The 12,928-nt window shown below is 41.5% G+C and overlaps 1 protein-coding gene and 1 pseudogene across 1 annotated transcript; both read right to left on the reverse strand.

Annotated features, from left to right (window-relative positions):
- Positions 1-433: 433 nt before the first annotated feature.
- LOC149233931 (DNA (cytosine-5)-methyltransferase 1A-like) lies at positions 434-1,653 on the reverse strand. The gene has a single exon (XM_089368099.1). It carries the CDS (start codon positions 1,553-1,555, stop codon positions 434-436), a length of 1,122 nt encoding a protein of 373 aa, XP_089224225.1. The 5' UTR covers positions 1,556-1,653.
- A 3,861-nt stretch (positions 1,654-5,514) lies between these two features.
- Positions 5,515-12,928, reverse strand: part of LOC149233932 (DNA (cytosine-5)-methyltransferase 1A pseudogene) — a 97,251-nt pseudogene continuing 89,837 nt past the window's right edge.

The raw sequence follows: 12,928 nt of genomic DNA on the forward strand, positions 1-12,928 counted from the left end.
TCACTTCTCTTCTCTCCCTCTCTGAAATTAAATGCGAGAAAGGCAGAATCGGGATATTGTTCATGCAACTCGGTGACAATTTCTCGCAAATAAATGTGATATATCTCATCTGGTAGAACCTCAGTTGAGAAACATGAGTCGAATACATAAACTCTATCAACAAATTTAAGAAGGCCATCGGGACACCTCCTGTGGAAGAATCTGCTAAGTAGAGACATTCTGAGACTGTTTGAAGATATCTCCCCTTTGGCCCACTGAACCTCTCTCAAGAAGAAGGATAAAATTTGATTTGTTTTGACTCACCCATGAGATTGAATAAAGCTCCTTTCAAAACGAATGACACAGCTACAATTTCGCACATCAATGTCTGTCCTGACCATTACAGTTTAGATCAAAAAAATTGGAGGATCGTTTTGCATTTCCGCACTCAACTTTAATCCACTGCTTCCTTTAGTTTTCTGCCTAGAGCCAATGCCAAAGGTGGAGGCACTGCATTCCCAATTTGACGATACATGCTTTGTATATTACCGCAAAACTTGTATGTGTCTGGAAAACCTTGGAAGCATGCACATTCTCGAACAGTGACAATACGGTCTTGCTCAGGATGAAAGCACATGCCTACTTTTCCCATAGGTTGTGGATCTATAATAGACGTAGGGAAGTTCCCTTCCCAGTCTAGTCTTCCAAACAGACCTCTCCACTGATTATGCCAATCGGCAGTGTAGGGCAAGCACCAAGGAACGAGATCAACTATTTGCCCAGTAGACAATTTAACCTTTTCCTTTGGAAGATCTCGCCAATCAGCACCTGGGCGCTTAGGGATTCGTTGGCAACGTTTGAAATTCAATTCATTCAATTCCTTGGATATATGGTCATAAAGGACAACTTCCGCATCACGAACTTGTTTCTGAAACCAAGAGACTGAACCATTCCCATATGTTGTTTCCAACTGAACTGCACCATTACCAACAGGTGGCAAGTCACCAATTGTATCTCTCACTGTTATAGGACGAAAAGGCGCACCCAGTGCAGCATCTCTCACAGTAGCATACTGTAAACCTCCAGGCAAGGATATTTTTAGCTGTGAACTAGCAAAAACATGCATAGGTTCTGGCCATTCTGGAAGAAATTCCTCAGGCGAAGCTGCCCAAATAAATACCCTTTTACGTGATTGTGAAACCCCATAGTTTCCAGCTTGAAGAACCCCAAATCGCACCTGGTACCCCATTTCCAAGAGTGATGCCAGCATGAGACGAAATGTCTGACCTTTGTTGAAGGATAAAAAATTTCTGACATTCTCCAATAAAAGGAATCTTGGCCGAAAATAATCAGCATATGAGAGAAATGTCAATATCATCTCACATCTTACTTTGCTCCAAGCTCTTTGGTTAAATCTATTCATTCCAGAAAAAACCTGACAAGGTGGTCCACCATTAATGAAATCTACTTGTCCTGGTAAGGGAAGCTTAGACTTTTGCTCATCGGTAAGTTCTAAAGATAGCTCAACCGCCTCTTGCATTGAGATGCAGTCATCAATATCTCCTCCCTTTTCCATAATTGACCTTATTATAACGTTGCAATTCTGACAGAAAACCTCGGCCTCTGGGTGATTGAGCTTGAATGCTTCTGCTGCCGCTTGATCATACTCAATGGCCCACTAGAAGCATTTTCATTACAGACCATGACTGGATATATGGGATGGGGTAGCTGGTTGTCAAATTGAACTGATGCTACTTAAAGAATAAGCTTCTGTTGATGTAAGCCTTGCAATATCTGGATCTTGATCCCTCTTGCACATGCAAAGGCTAGTTCCTGTGGAACGGAGTCTATAATAGAAAGTCCTATGAAAGGCAAACACACTGTGATCTTCTCACTTAAATCCATCCTCCAGCTGAGTATTTCACAAGTAAGCCACGGTAGAGAACTTCTGTGCCATGATAGTTGAAACCATATGAAGAAATCGCTGCCAGTTGAAGAGCTGAAGAACAAATTACATAATCTGAAAAGCAACATTAATGATTTCTTCTTCAAAACACTGTTTTGAAGAAGAATCGATCTCTGACATGAGACGGAGTCTAACATTGGCTCCATTTGGGATGGCAGCTGCAGCTTCCTGGAGGTGCCAAGAACCGCAGAACTTTGGTAGAGCAGACCGTGCCTCCACCATTGGGCAATGGAGTCATCTTTCCAACAAATCAACATTGCTGAAGACTTATTTTCACACTGAAACTTAACTCAATCAAACTAAAAGCCAACTGAAACAAGATGCTGCCCTTATGGCTGCTTATTTATGTACATAACCTATTCTAATCTGCTGTACAAACAATAGATCAGGTAATGCTAAAATGCCATATTAACCATTCAATTAAACCTGACAATGAAGCCGCTTGAGAATGCTGCCACGAAGTCACAGATGCAGTTGCTGGCAGCCCTTCATGCACATGTTGATCCTGGTCAGGTACAAGACAGCCCGATCTGTCAATCAAAGTGAAAAATGTGTCCATGTATGCTGCAATAGGATCACGGACACCGGCCTCTGTTGGCTGCCCCAACTCTGCAATACATACTTCCAGCTGCACATTGTCAATGTATACCTCTATAGGCAAATCTGTTATTTCTTGTTTCGATGGAGGAAGGATTTCCAAAAACTTTTTAGGGTCTTGGAAATCATAAGATTGAATCTGCTCATCTAACCGTTGAATCTCATCTTCAATTCTTTCCACAAGTAACTCACAGACGCTAGGATGATAATCCGGAGATTTCAAACATTGAAGGAAAAAACTTAAAACTTCTTCATTAATTTCAATATCCACTAAGCTTTCTCTAAATTCATTTAGAGCTTCACACAGTGCAGGGTTTTCCACATACCCTACCATTGCATGAACATATCAACAGGCACTGGAATTTCTGGATCAAGTTGGAGTCGCCAGGTGAATGGTTCAGCCTGCATAAGTGTCTGACTGCTGTCCACCATCAGCATCAGATCTGAACTTGATACATGTACTGGGGTAAAATACAATCGAAGTGGTCGTATTCACAAGCTCACGGAGATTGACTGAAGCAGCGTTTATCTACTAACGCTGATGTAAAACAAGAGCGTTTTCGAAGGCTTCTGGCATAACTTCAGGCTCCGTCTAAGACTTGCGAAACTCACACATCAACACACAAACAAGTTTGTTCTTCCCCAGTATGGTCGCCAATATGTTAGCGCTTGAGATTTCACCCTAGGTTGAGGAAGGTAAATCTTCAAGGCTACATCAAACCATTTCACCTCGTAGCTAGCCCTACGAGGTATGAGAAGGCTCTCTCGGGTCAGATTCGATAGATCTTATAATATAATAAGCTGACCAATTAGGATCAAAGATATTAGGCTAGTAAATTGATAGGGGGTTTGGATTTAATGATTTTTGGGGTTTTTTAATGGAATGACGGGGCTTTTCTGGGCTACATGGGCAAAATCACAGCTTCAAACAGAAAAATATAATGACTACGCAGGTTGTCAACTGAGGCAAGGTAGGCATGCAATTTAACACCAAATCTGGTTTCAAATGGGATGGAAAGACTGGTGAGGAGCTAAGGAGGGCAGACAATAACTCTGAATCCTCCTTAAACAGTAGAAAACATCGAATGCGAACAAACTTATAGGAGGAGCATATAATACTATGAATTCCTACCTAATCACTTCATTTGTTCAGCTTGAAAGGGTCATGAAATGAAATGGAATATAACTGATTACATATGAGACAAAGGGAAAAACTCATGCTAAATCAACATACCACATGAATCTCAGCAAACAGAGCTGTGAAATTCCATTAAATTCTCTGTAGAAAACTGTACATTACAAAGCTCTCTGCTTCTCCGGCAGCTCCCAGCGCTCAGAAAAACTCCCTACTCTTCTTCTCTCTCACTTTACAAATGACATTTTTAATACAATAAATAAAACTGCTGCCCAAAACAGGGGCACAGTTTTACTCACATTACCAAAAATGAAACAAAAAACCAGCTGGGGGAAAACCAATCGACCCCAAGATGAGGGATTTGTTTTATGATTATTTAATAAATAAAACTAAAAAAAAACAAAAACAATAACCACTAAGCGCTGCTGAAGATGGAAACAAGTGCGTTCACAGGTGTCGATCCCAACTAGGCAATCGCTCCTCGTTCTCTGCCACTTTGCATATGCTAGAAATTACAACTGCTCCCGAATTTCTGGAAATACATTGGCGATTTTAATAAAACAAACTTTTAAATTAACATTCTGTTGATGATTTGGCTAATTATGAGGCTAAACTGGAGCATATCTCTTTGATTTAGGTGATCTTGAAATAGGAAATTCGTTTCTTTTGAAATCCTCTGCTGGCTGACATATAGAGCGTTGGCCCCTTTGAATCGGGACTGAGGATAGAAGTAAGCGCATTGACCCATCTTCTGCTGTGACAGATGTCTTTACAGTTGAGCTTGGGGGCAAAAACAATCCACGTATTAAAAATACCATCTAAAAATAAATGGGAAAATTCTGTTTTGAGTTAAGTATTTATTTAGCCAAATCATGATGTTGAATGCCTCTTCAGCGTCTTCTTCCTCAAAAGAATCCGGATGATGAGCGCTACCATGTCACTGCAATGCTATTAATGGTCTCGGTCCAGATTTTTTGCCTTAAATATTGCAACCACTGCCACGTTCATGTATCTGTAATTCATATGCAAACGGTTGATCTTCCCTTTGGCGATATTGAATTTGCATATTGAAGATAACGCAACTGTGAAGGAAATGGATTTAGAGGTGACAAGAACTGCAGATAACCTTTTGGCGCCTCTCTGTAAACACTGTCGAGAATCCTTTGCTCACCAGTTTGAAGCTTTCTGTAAATGAGAAAGCACGAAAAAAGAAAAGCTAGTAAGGGCCAGCCTCCTTTTTCACAATGCATAAGTATAATGTTCTGATGGTTTCTCATTGACAGCCACTTATCACTTGCACGAAGAAAATGATGGATCAGAGACAACGGAAGAAGAGGGCAATTCTCATACTGTCTGGGGTAATCCATAACTGTAACATCACATTCACACACAATTTCCGCAAATTCACTCCTCTTCTCTCCCTCTCTGAAATTAAATGCGAGAAAGGCAGAATCGGGATATTGTTCATGCAACTTGGTGACAATTTCTCGCAAATAAATGTGATATATCTCATCTGGTAGAACCTCAGTTGAGAAACATGAGTCGAATACATAAACTCTATCAACAAATTTAAGAAGGCCATCGGGACACCTCCTGTGGAAGAATCTGCTAAGTAGAGACATTCTGAGACTGTTTGAAGATATCTCCCCTTTGGCCCACTGAACCTCTCTCAAGAAGAAGGATAAAATTTGATTTGTTTTGACTCACCCACGAGATTGAATAAAGCTCCTTTCAAAACGAATGACACAGCTACAATTTCGCACATCAATGTCTGTCCTGACCATTGCAGTTTAGATCAAAAAAATTGGAGGATCGTTTTGCATTTCCGCACTCAACTTTAATCCACTGCTTCCTTTATTTTTCTACCTAGAGCCAATGCCAAAGGTGGAGGCACTGCATTCCCAATTTGACGATACATGCTTTGTATATTACCGCAAAACTTGTCTGTGTCTGGAAAACCTTGGAAGCATGCACATTCTCGAACAGTGACAATACGGTCTTGCTCAGGATGAAAGCACATGCCTACTTTGCCCATAGGTTGTGGATCTATAATAGACGTAGGGAAGTTCCCTTCCCAGTCTAGTCTTCCAAACAGACCTCTCCACTGATTATGCCAATCGGCAGTGTAGGGCAAGCACCAAGGAACGAGATCAACTATTTGCCCAGTAGACAATTTAACCTTTTCCTCTGGAAGATCTCGCCAATCAGCACCTGGGCGCTTAGGGATTCGTTGGCAACGTTTGAAATTCAATTCATTCAATTCCTTAGATATATGGTCATAAAGGACAACTTCTGCATCACGAACTTGTTTCTGAAACCAAGAGACTGAACCATTCCCATATGTTGTTTCCAACTGAACTGCACCATTACCAACAGGTGGCAAGTCACCAATTGTATCTCTCACTGTTATAGGATGAAAAGGCACACCCAGTGCAGCATCTCTCACAGTAGCATACTGTAAACCTCCAGGCAAGGATATTTTTAGCTGTGAACTAGCAAAAACATGCATAGGTTCTCGCCATTCTGGAAGAAATTCCTCAGGCGAAGCTGCCCAAATAAATACCCTTTTACGTGATTGTGAAACCCCATAGTTTCCAGCTTGAAGAACCCCAAATCGCACCTGGTACCCCATTTCCAAGAGTGATGCCAGCATGAGACGAAATGTCTAACCTTTGTTGAAGGATAAAAAATTTCTGACATTCTCCAATAAAAGGAATGTTGGCCGAAAATAATCAGCATATGAGAGAAATGTCAATATCATCTCACATCTTACTTTGCTCCAAGCTCTTTGGTTAAATCTATTCATTCCAGAAAAAACCTGACAAGGTGGTCCACCATTAATGAAATCTACTTGTCCTGGTAAGGGAAGCTTAGACTTTTGCTCATCGGTAAGTTCTAAAGATAGCTCAACCGCCTCTTGCATTGAGATGCAGTCATCAATATCTCCTCCCTTTTCCATAGTTGACCTTATTATAACGTTGCAATTCTGACAGAAAACCTCGGCCTTCTGGGTGATTGAGCTTGAATGCTTCTGCTGTCGCTTGATCATACTCAATGGCCCACTAGAAGCATTTTCATTACAGACCATGACTGGATATATGGGATGGGGTAGATGGTTGTCAAATTGAACTGATGCTGCTTAAAGAATAAGCTTCTGTTGAGGTAAGCCTTGCAATATCTGGATCTTGATCCCTCTTGCACATGCAAAGGCTAGTTCCTGTGGAACGGAGTCTATAATAGAAAGTCCTATGAAAGGCAAACACACTGTGATCTTCTCACTTAAATCCATCCTCCAGCTGAGTATTTCACAAGTAAGCCACGATAGAGAACTTCTGTGCCATGATAGTTCAAACCATATGAAGAAATCGCTGCCAGTTGAAGAGCTGAAGAACAAATTACATAATCTGAAAAGCAACATTAATGATTTCTTCTTCAAAACACTGTTTTGAAGAAGAATCTATCTCTGACATGAGACGGAGTCTAACACCGTCAAAGGAGGGCCTTAATGTATCCCACATCAGTGACACGGAACGGAGCAAATGATTTTGATGGAGGTGAAAACGATCTGATGATATATGGTTCAGGGTGGCGGTCATGAAAGGATGAAGGATAATGTATGGTAGTGGATGGGACATGGTTGACTTCTCTGGATGACTTCTCTTGAACATATCGGCGACACTTGTGTGATGGATTGGTAGCATTTACCCCAAAGATGGATGGTATTGGCGCGACCATTGTGATGTGACCGGTGAATGAAACAACCCAACCCGACTCAGGCACGGAGTGGAAGTGTCATGTTCAAGAGCGACTTGCTACCAATAAAGTTCTTTGAGTTTCTTCCCAATTTTTCCCCAGTCATTGCTGACCAGTACCTCTTTATTTTTTTCAAGCTTGAGGAGGATAACATGTGCTTGTTCTATAATTTTCCCTTTGGGCAAACCCATCGCTACGTTTTAACGAGCCTAGCGATAGTGAAACTCGTTCTCGTCTAAAGACAAGTTTGTTGCTATTTAATGCTTTTAATGAGTCTAACGACAAGGATAACTCGGTCCTTTTCATTTTTAGAGAGTCTGAAAAGGTACGTAAAGTCAAATCCGAAAGTCATTTTTCATCATCTAATCCCTTAAGTCCGAAAAAGTATAAAACAATACAGAAGGTATGAATTTTCGATAGTTTTAACGAGCCGAACAAAACAAGCGCTCGATCTTTTTGTGCAATAATCCCTCAGGTCCAAAAAGATTAAAATCTAGAGGAGGGATAGCACTTCCGGTCGCTTTAATGAGCTGGAAGGCCAAAACTCGGCAATCTTTTCATATTTTATGAGTCAGATGAAAAGAGCTTAAAGAAGACTCGTTTTTTGAGGAACGAGTGATAAAACGGGTTAGCAGCTGATTCCAGGTAAGGGTTGGAATTTTCCAAGCACGACAGTGTCACAAGGATGGCTAGTGAGATCACTCTTCGCAGCTGTTCCTCAAAATGGGTAAACAATCATATGGAGGTGAACGATCGGCCAATGGAAAAGTGGAGGTGACGGTGCAAACACGACCAAGGCTTTAATGGATGATAATGTTACATTCACGGTGGTTATTTACCGGAAGATAGTTCATTTTTTAACGAGCTTAAACGTGGAAAAACACTACTCAGTCTTATGTTTATTTTTTAACGAGCATGAACTATGTGCTAAAACTGCTCGATCTTATGTTTATTTTTTAACGAGCATGAACTATGCGCTAAAACTGCTCGATTATCCAGTCATATGATAAGAATGTCTCATGTAAGATCCCATTTTTTATGGAGCTTGTGCCTTACAAAGCTTTGCTCCTGGAATCCTTTCTTTATGCAAGTTCGGAAACGACTAATCCTACGAGTTTAAAGGGTTAGACCTACGGGTTTAAAGGGAGGACCTAAAAATTTAAAAAATAAATAGCCGCCCCTTGCTTGCACTCAAAAAGGTTTTCATGCCCCCTGGTATAAAAAAGAGTTTCAAGGTTACCCCTACTTTAGTCCGATAAAACATTTGTTTCAGCGAGAGAGGCCTACCTCTTACAGGTCACCCAAAGATTGTTCTATTAATCTTTCAAACAAAACACTTCTTCAGCAATGTCTACCGAGATAGACAAAGGTGATTGACTCAATTTTGTCAACTCACATAACTTTGACAAGAGAGTCTTATTCTAGAATAACCCTCTTCAGCATGGGCGGGGTACAGACTAGTCATATTCTCCCACGGAAACCTACCCTATACCCAAGGTTTTCCTGCTGAAGCAGACCAAGACGCATGCCTCCTAGGTTCCAGTCATATCCCTCCGAATTAATCGCGCTCATCGGGAGGACGGACCGTGGGTTGAGACATTTCTTGCGTGAAGAGACCATTTAGGGACGGTATATGACTATTTGCGATGTGTGATCCCGGAAATGAAAGCTGGTCCACAAGCTTGACCACTCTTCCTTCGTGTGGAAAACACATTACTCTAAAGAGTGAGGAGACGATGGCTCCCATGCAATATATATAGTCTCGTCGAAGGAGTAGGTTATAATCCAAGGGTCCTTGAACGACCATCACGTTCATTTGAACGGTCTTCCCTTTCAATGTTATGGGCATATTGGGGAGGATCCCTAAAGGTCGACTGGTTCCTTTATCAAAGCCTGTCAGATTTCTCATTTCAGGCAAAAGCGCTGGCGAACCAAGCGCTTTCCAAGCAATAGAGGAAAGGATACTCACAGATTCCCCCTCATCAATGATGGTGCCAGCCATTACCATTCTGTATATTTGGACGATAATTCTGAATGGTATGCTTGCTGGCAAATGGGGCCTGCCTAGTTGGTTCCAGTCGAAGGAGACAACTAGGTTGCTTTGTGGTGGGACTGAGTAAACGGTCGGGTATCACTCTCACGAACTTCCTTCCTGCGATAAAGGAATGGGGGGAGTGCCCCCGTGCTCGTCGGAGTCTGTGTTGATGAAGAGAATTTGGATGGTGTCATCTTTATCCTCTTCAGTGACTGTATCATTCGAAGACAAATCTTCTGAAGGCAAGACCGGGTCAACTGCCGCCTCGACCTTTTGACTTTCGTCAAGTATGGATTCAGCTGGTTCATCTTCAATGACCGGCGCTTCAGCTGACCACTTGAGCGGGCCAGCTGGATTTTCAACTAACGAAGGACTCGGCAAGAGTTTTTTATATCCAGGAGGAAGTCGTAACGGTGAAACCGGACGATCATCCAAAACTCTTTTCGCTTTGTCTAAGAAGGGACAACGGTGGATGGCGTGGTTGCATTCGCACAGTCTACAGGGAGATCTAGCTCTCCCTTTTTGTCCAAGGACTTCACTTTCGCTAGTTGACGGTATGCATTCAACATGACTACCAAAGGTTGATGCCACCGGATTGTGCAAACGGGGAGACCAGTCCCTTAGTATCCGAGGGATGCAGGGACAATCTCTGTGGAAGTGGTCTCCCTTGCATATGACACATGGCGATTTAGGCCTAGTCAGTGCTGTGTGTGGATTTCTGTCAGACGACACTTGTTTGCCCCCAGTCGTTTTAGGCTCCTTCTTCTTCTTCTCTTTCTTCTTCTTTTCCTTCTTCTCCTTAGGAACTTGGTTTTTTGTCTTACCAGTTCTGTCAAGCGAAGAGGAAGGAGGAGAGGAAGAATTAGAGGAAGTAGAAGGCTGGTGGGCAAATCTGGACTGGTCTTACTATTGATTCGACTGTTCAAGAATAGTGGTGTTCTGAACGACATTGGTTGAGAAGAGCCAGACTGGCAAGCCAATTGTCAGTCCTGGAAGCGACAATGTGGCCATATGGGGCGCACCAACATCTCCCCAAGAGGAGAAGGGACTAGGATTTCCACCAAGGGGAATTCCTTGGTTGGTGGGTTCCATTTTCTCAACTTAAAGATCAACGCAGGAAAAAGGGGTGATTGTTCCGTTTAAAATAAATTTTAACGATGCTTTAGACACAACTTGCTTTTTCAATTTTAAAGAGTCGAGAAAAAGCTAAAGATGACTCTAGTCTCCTTCGATGTTTTAACGAGCCCGAAGTGACAAATGCTCGAATGGACTTTTTCTGTTATAGAGTCTGAAAAAGGCCAAAAGGAACTGCTCTGAAGTTCTAGGTAGAGGGTGTGCCAAACTTTTCGCAAAACCGCAGAATACTTTTTAAGGTACAGGCGGTCAATCTTCCTGAATGCTGTGTTCAGTGCATTGCGATCAGTAGGGCGGCCGACACGGCTTCCTAAGGATAAAGGTTTTATGCCTATAGGGGTCTCCCAATATATACTAGATGGTACGTGGGAGCACAATCCGTACTGGCGCTATCGTCCCTCAGGAGGAATCACCCAACCATCAGCGAGATCGAGAGTCACCAGGTTTTACGACGCCGGAACACGTCTCTAGCCTAGACCTCTATATTGTGCGTTAAGTTACAAAGCATTGTTAAGTTCATTCAATTTATTTTAGGTTGATATTTCTTATAAGTTTGCCTTTTTGGATCACCACGAGATGTGTGATACAATTCCTAAATGCAGTCTAAAGATGATAAGCAAGCTTTTATATCTTTTCAACAATGAAAATCCTAGCTACAAGGGGAAAAGGAAGATACAAACTTTTCTCAAAGAGCATAGAGCAAATTGTAATGCACTTTTCCCTAAATCAAAGCATGCAAACTATCAAAATGCAAATGCACAAATGCATGTATTTGTTTTCGCTTCCTTAATATTGATGCCTAAAAAGAAAGCTGTTGTACAAATTTGAATTCGATTTCAAGTGAAAACATAAACAAGTTCTTTTTTCAAAATCAAAAATACGATTATGACACCTTATGATTTACTTGTTTCGACACTAGAAATGCATAAATTCAAACCAAATGACAAAAGTAAAAGCTAAATCAACTGTGAACAACAAACAAACTCACTCCTAAGATCAAAACGACACTTACGACAGGTCTAGATCTAAGGGTGACAGTATGACTAGTTTACTTTTGTAATGGGAAACTAAAAATGATGTAACAAATACACAAAGAACAAATACAGTTTCTTTATACAAATGAGGCGGAATTGAGGCAAAGAAAAGGGGCTTCATATAGGTACACTGACTGATAACAGGCTGCAAAAAACAGAGATAAAACTGAGCAAAAGGAATCAAGGAACCACAGCTGCACAAGGCAAAGACTGATCAACGCACTCCCAACACAGAGGTTTTGACATTCAGCGCAGGTAGCCTTCACGGGACCTGCGTTGAAATGCAGAACCTCTTCACAGAGTCTGCGCTGAAGCAGAAACGAGAGTTGTTTCTGGGTTCTGGGTTACGGTTTGCAGTTAAATCAACAGTTTTTGGCCGGATCAAAGCTATCAATTAGGTACAATTAGGAGGATTATTTAAAGGAGGACTAAGATCTATCACAAAGGGCTGTTAGAGCACTTGTGGATCAGTTTGTTCAGATCATAAAAACAGGCCCAGTGATTGGACTAGAGTGGCAGATCTCTACTTTGCACTTGAAAATGGCAAGTGCATTTCGATTCGGCACTCCTGAGTTTATGAGAAGAACAACAATAGAAACACAAATAAACTAACAAGATACTCTCCCCAGTGGAGTCGCCAATTTGTTGTTGGGAAAAGTATCCAATACGGAATGCCCCTATCCCACTCTAAGAGGTGATAGTGCCTTAGCAACAAACAGGTAAACTTATTTGAGTATTCTTCTTTATGAAATGTAAGTGAGGAAGAAGGATCTAACTAACCTGTATCTTCCGCTAGTTTGTCGATCCAAATCACTCCTCTCTTCAGTAGCTCCCAGCTTCTTGCTCCTTCATTGGCCCAGCTTCACCAAATTCCTGCAAGATCACAAGAGAGAGAAACTACACAAAGATACAAACATACATTCATAAAAAGCTCAAGATCAGATTAAGCTAAACATGTAAGCATAACAAAACATCATTGGTATACAACATGTAGGAGAAACTCAAATACTTTATTGATAAGATAATAAAGTCTAAGAGGAGATACAACCAAGTGAGTTCTGATCCAGCATCTACCTCCCAGCAAAGGAATCCCTTCCTCTCCTCCAACAAAGCATAAACCACCCAATGTGCTAATATCAATCTTAAACCAACAACAATTCTCTGCAAAGTACAAAATTCCAGCCTCCTGAACCTCTAGGTGAGAGATCCATATATAGATGTGAGCAGAGAGGATGAGTCAGCTCATGTTTTGACTTGTGGCTTCTCTCTGTCAGTTCTTGCTTCCACTTGGAGGT

Source organism: Pinus tabuliformis, chromosome 8, assembly GCF_031772625.1.
Source record: "Pinus tabuliformis cultivar Carrire ecotype Pingquan chromosome 8, CPIR1, whole genome shotgun sequence".
Taxonomy (NCBI): domain Eukaryota; kingdom Viridiplantae; phylum Streptophyta; class Pinopsida; order Pinales; family Pinaceae; genus Pinus; species Pinus tabuliformis.

What these genes read in the sequence shown, in the direction of transcription:
- LOC149233931 (XM_089368099.1), bottom strand. Translation starts at nt 1,555, where the DNA reads ATGGAAAAGGGAGGAGATATTGATGACTGCATCTCAATGCAAGAGGCG.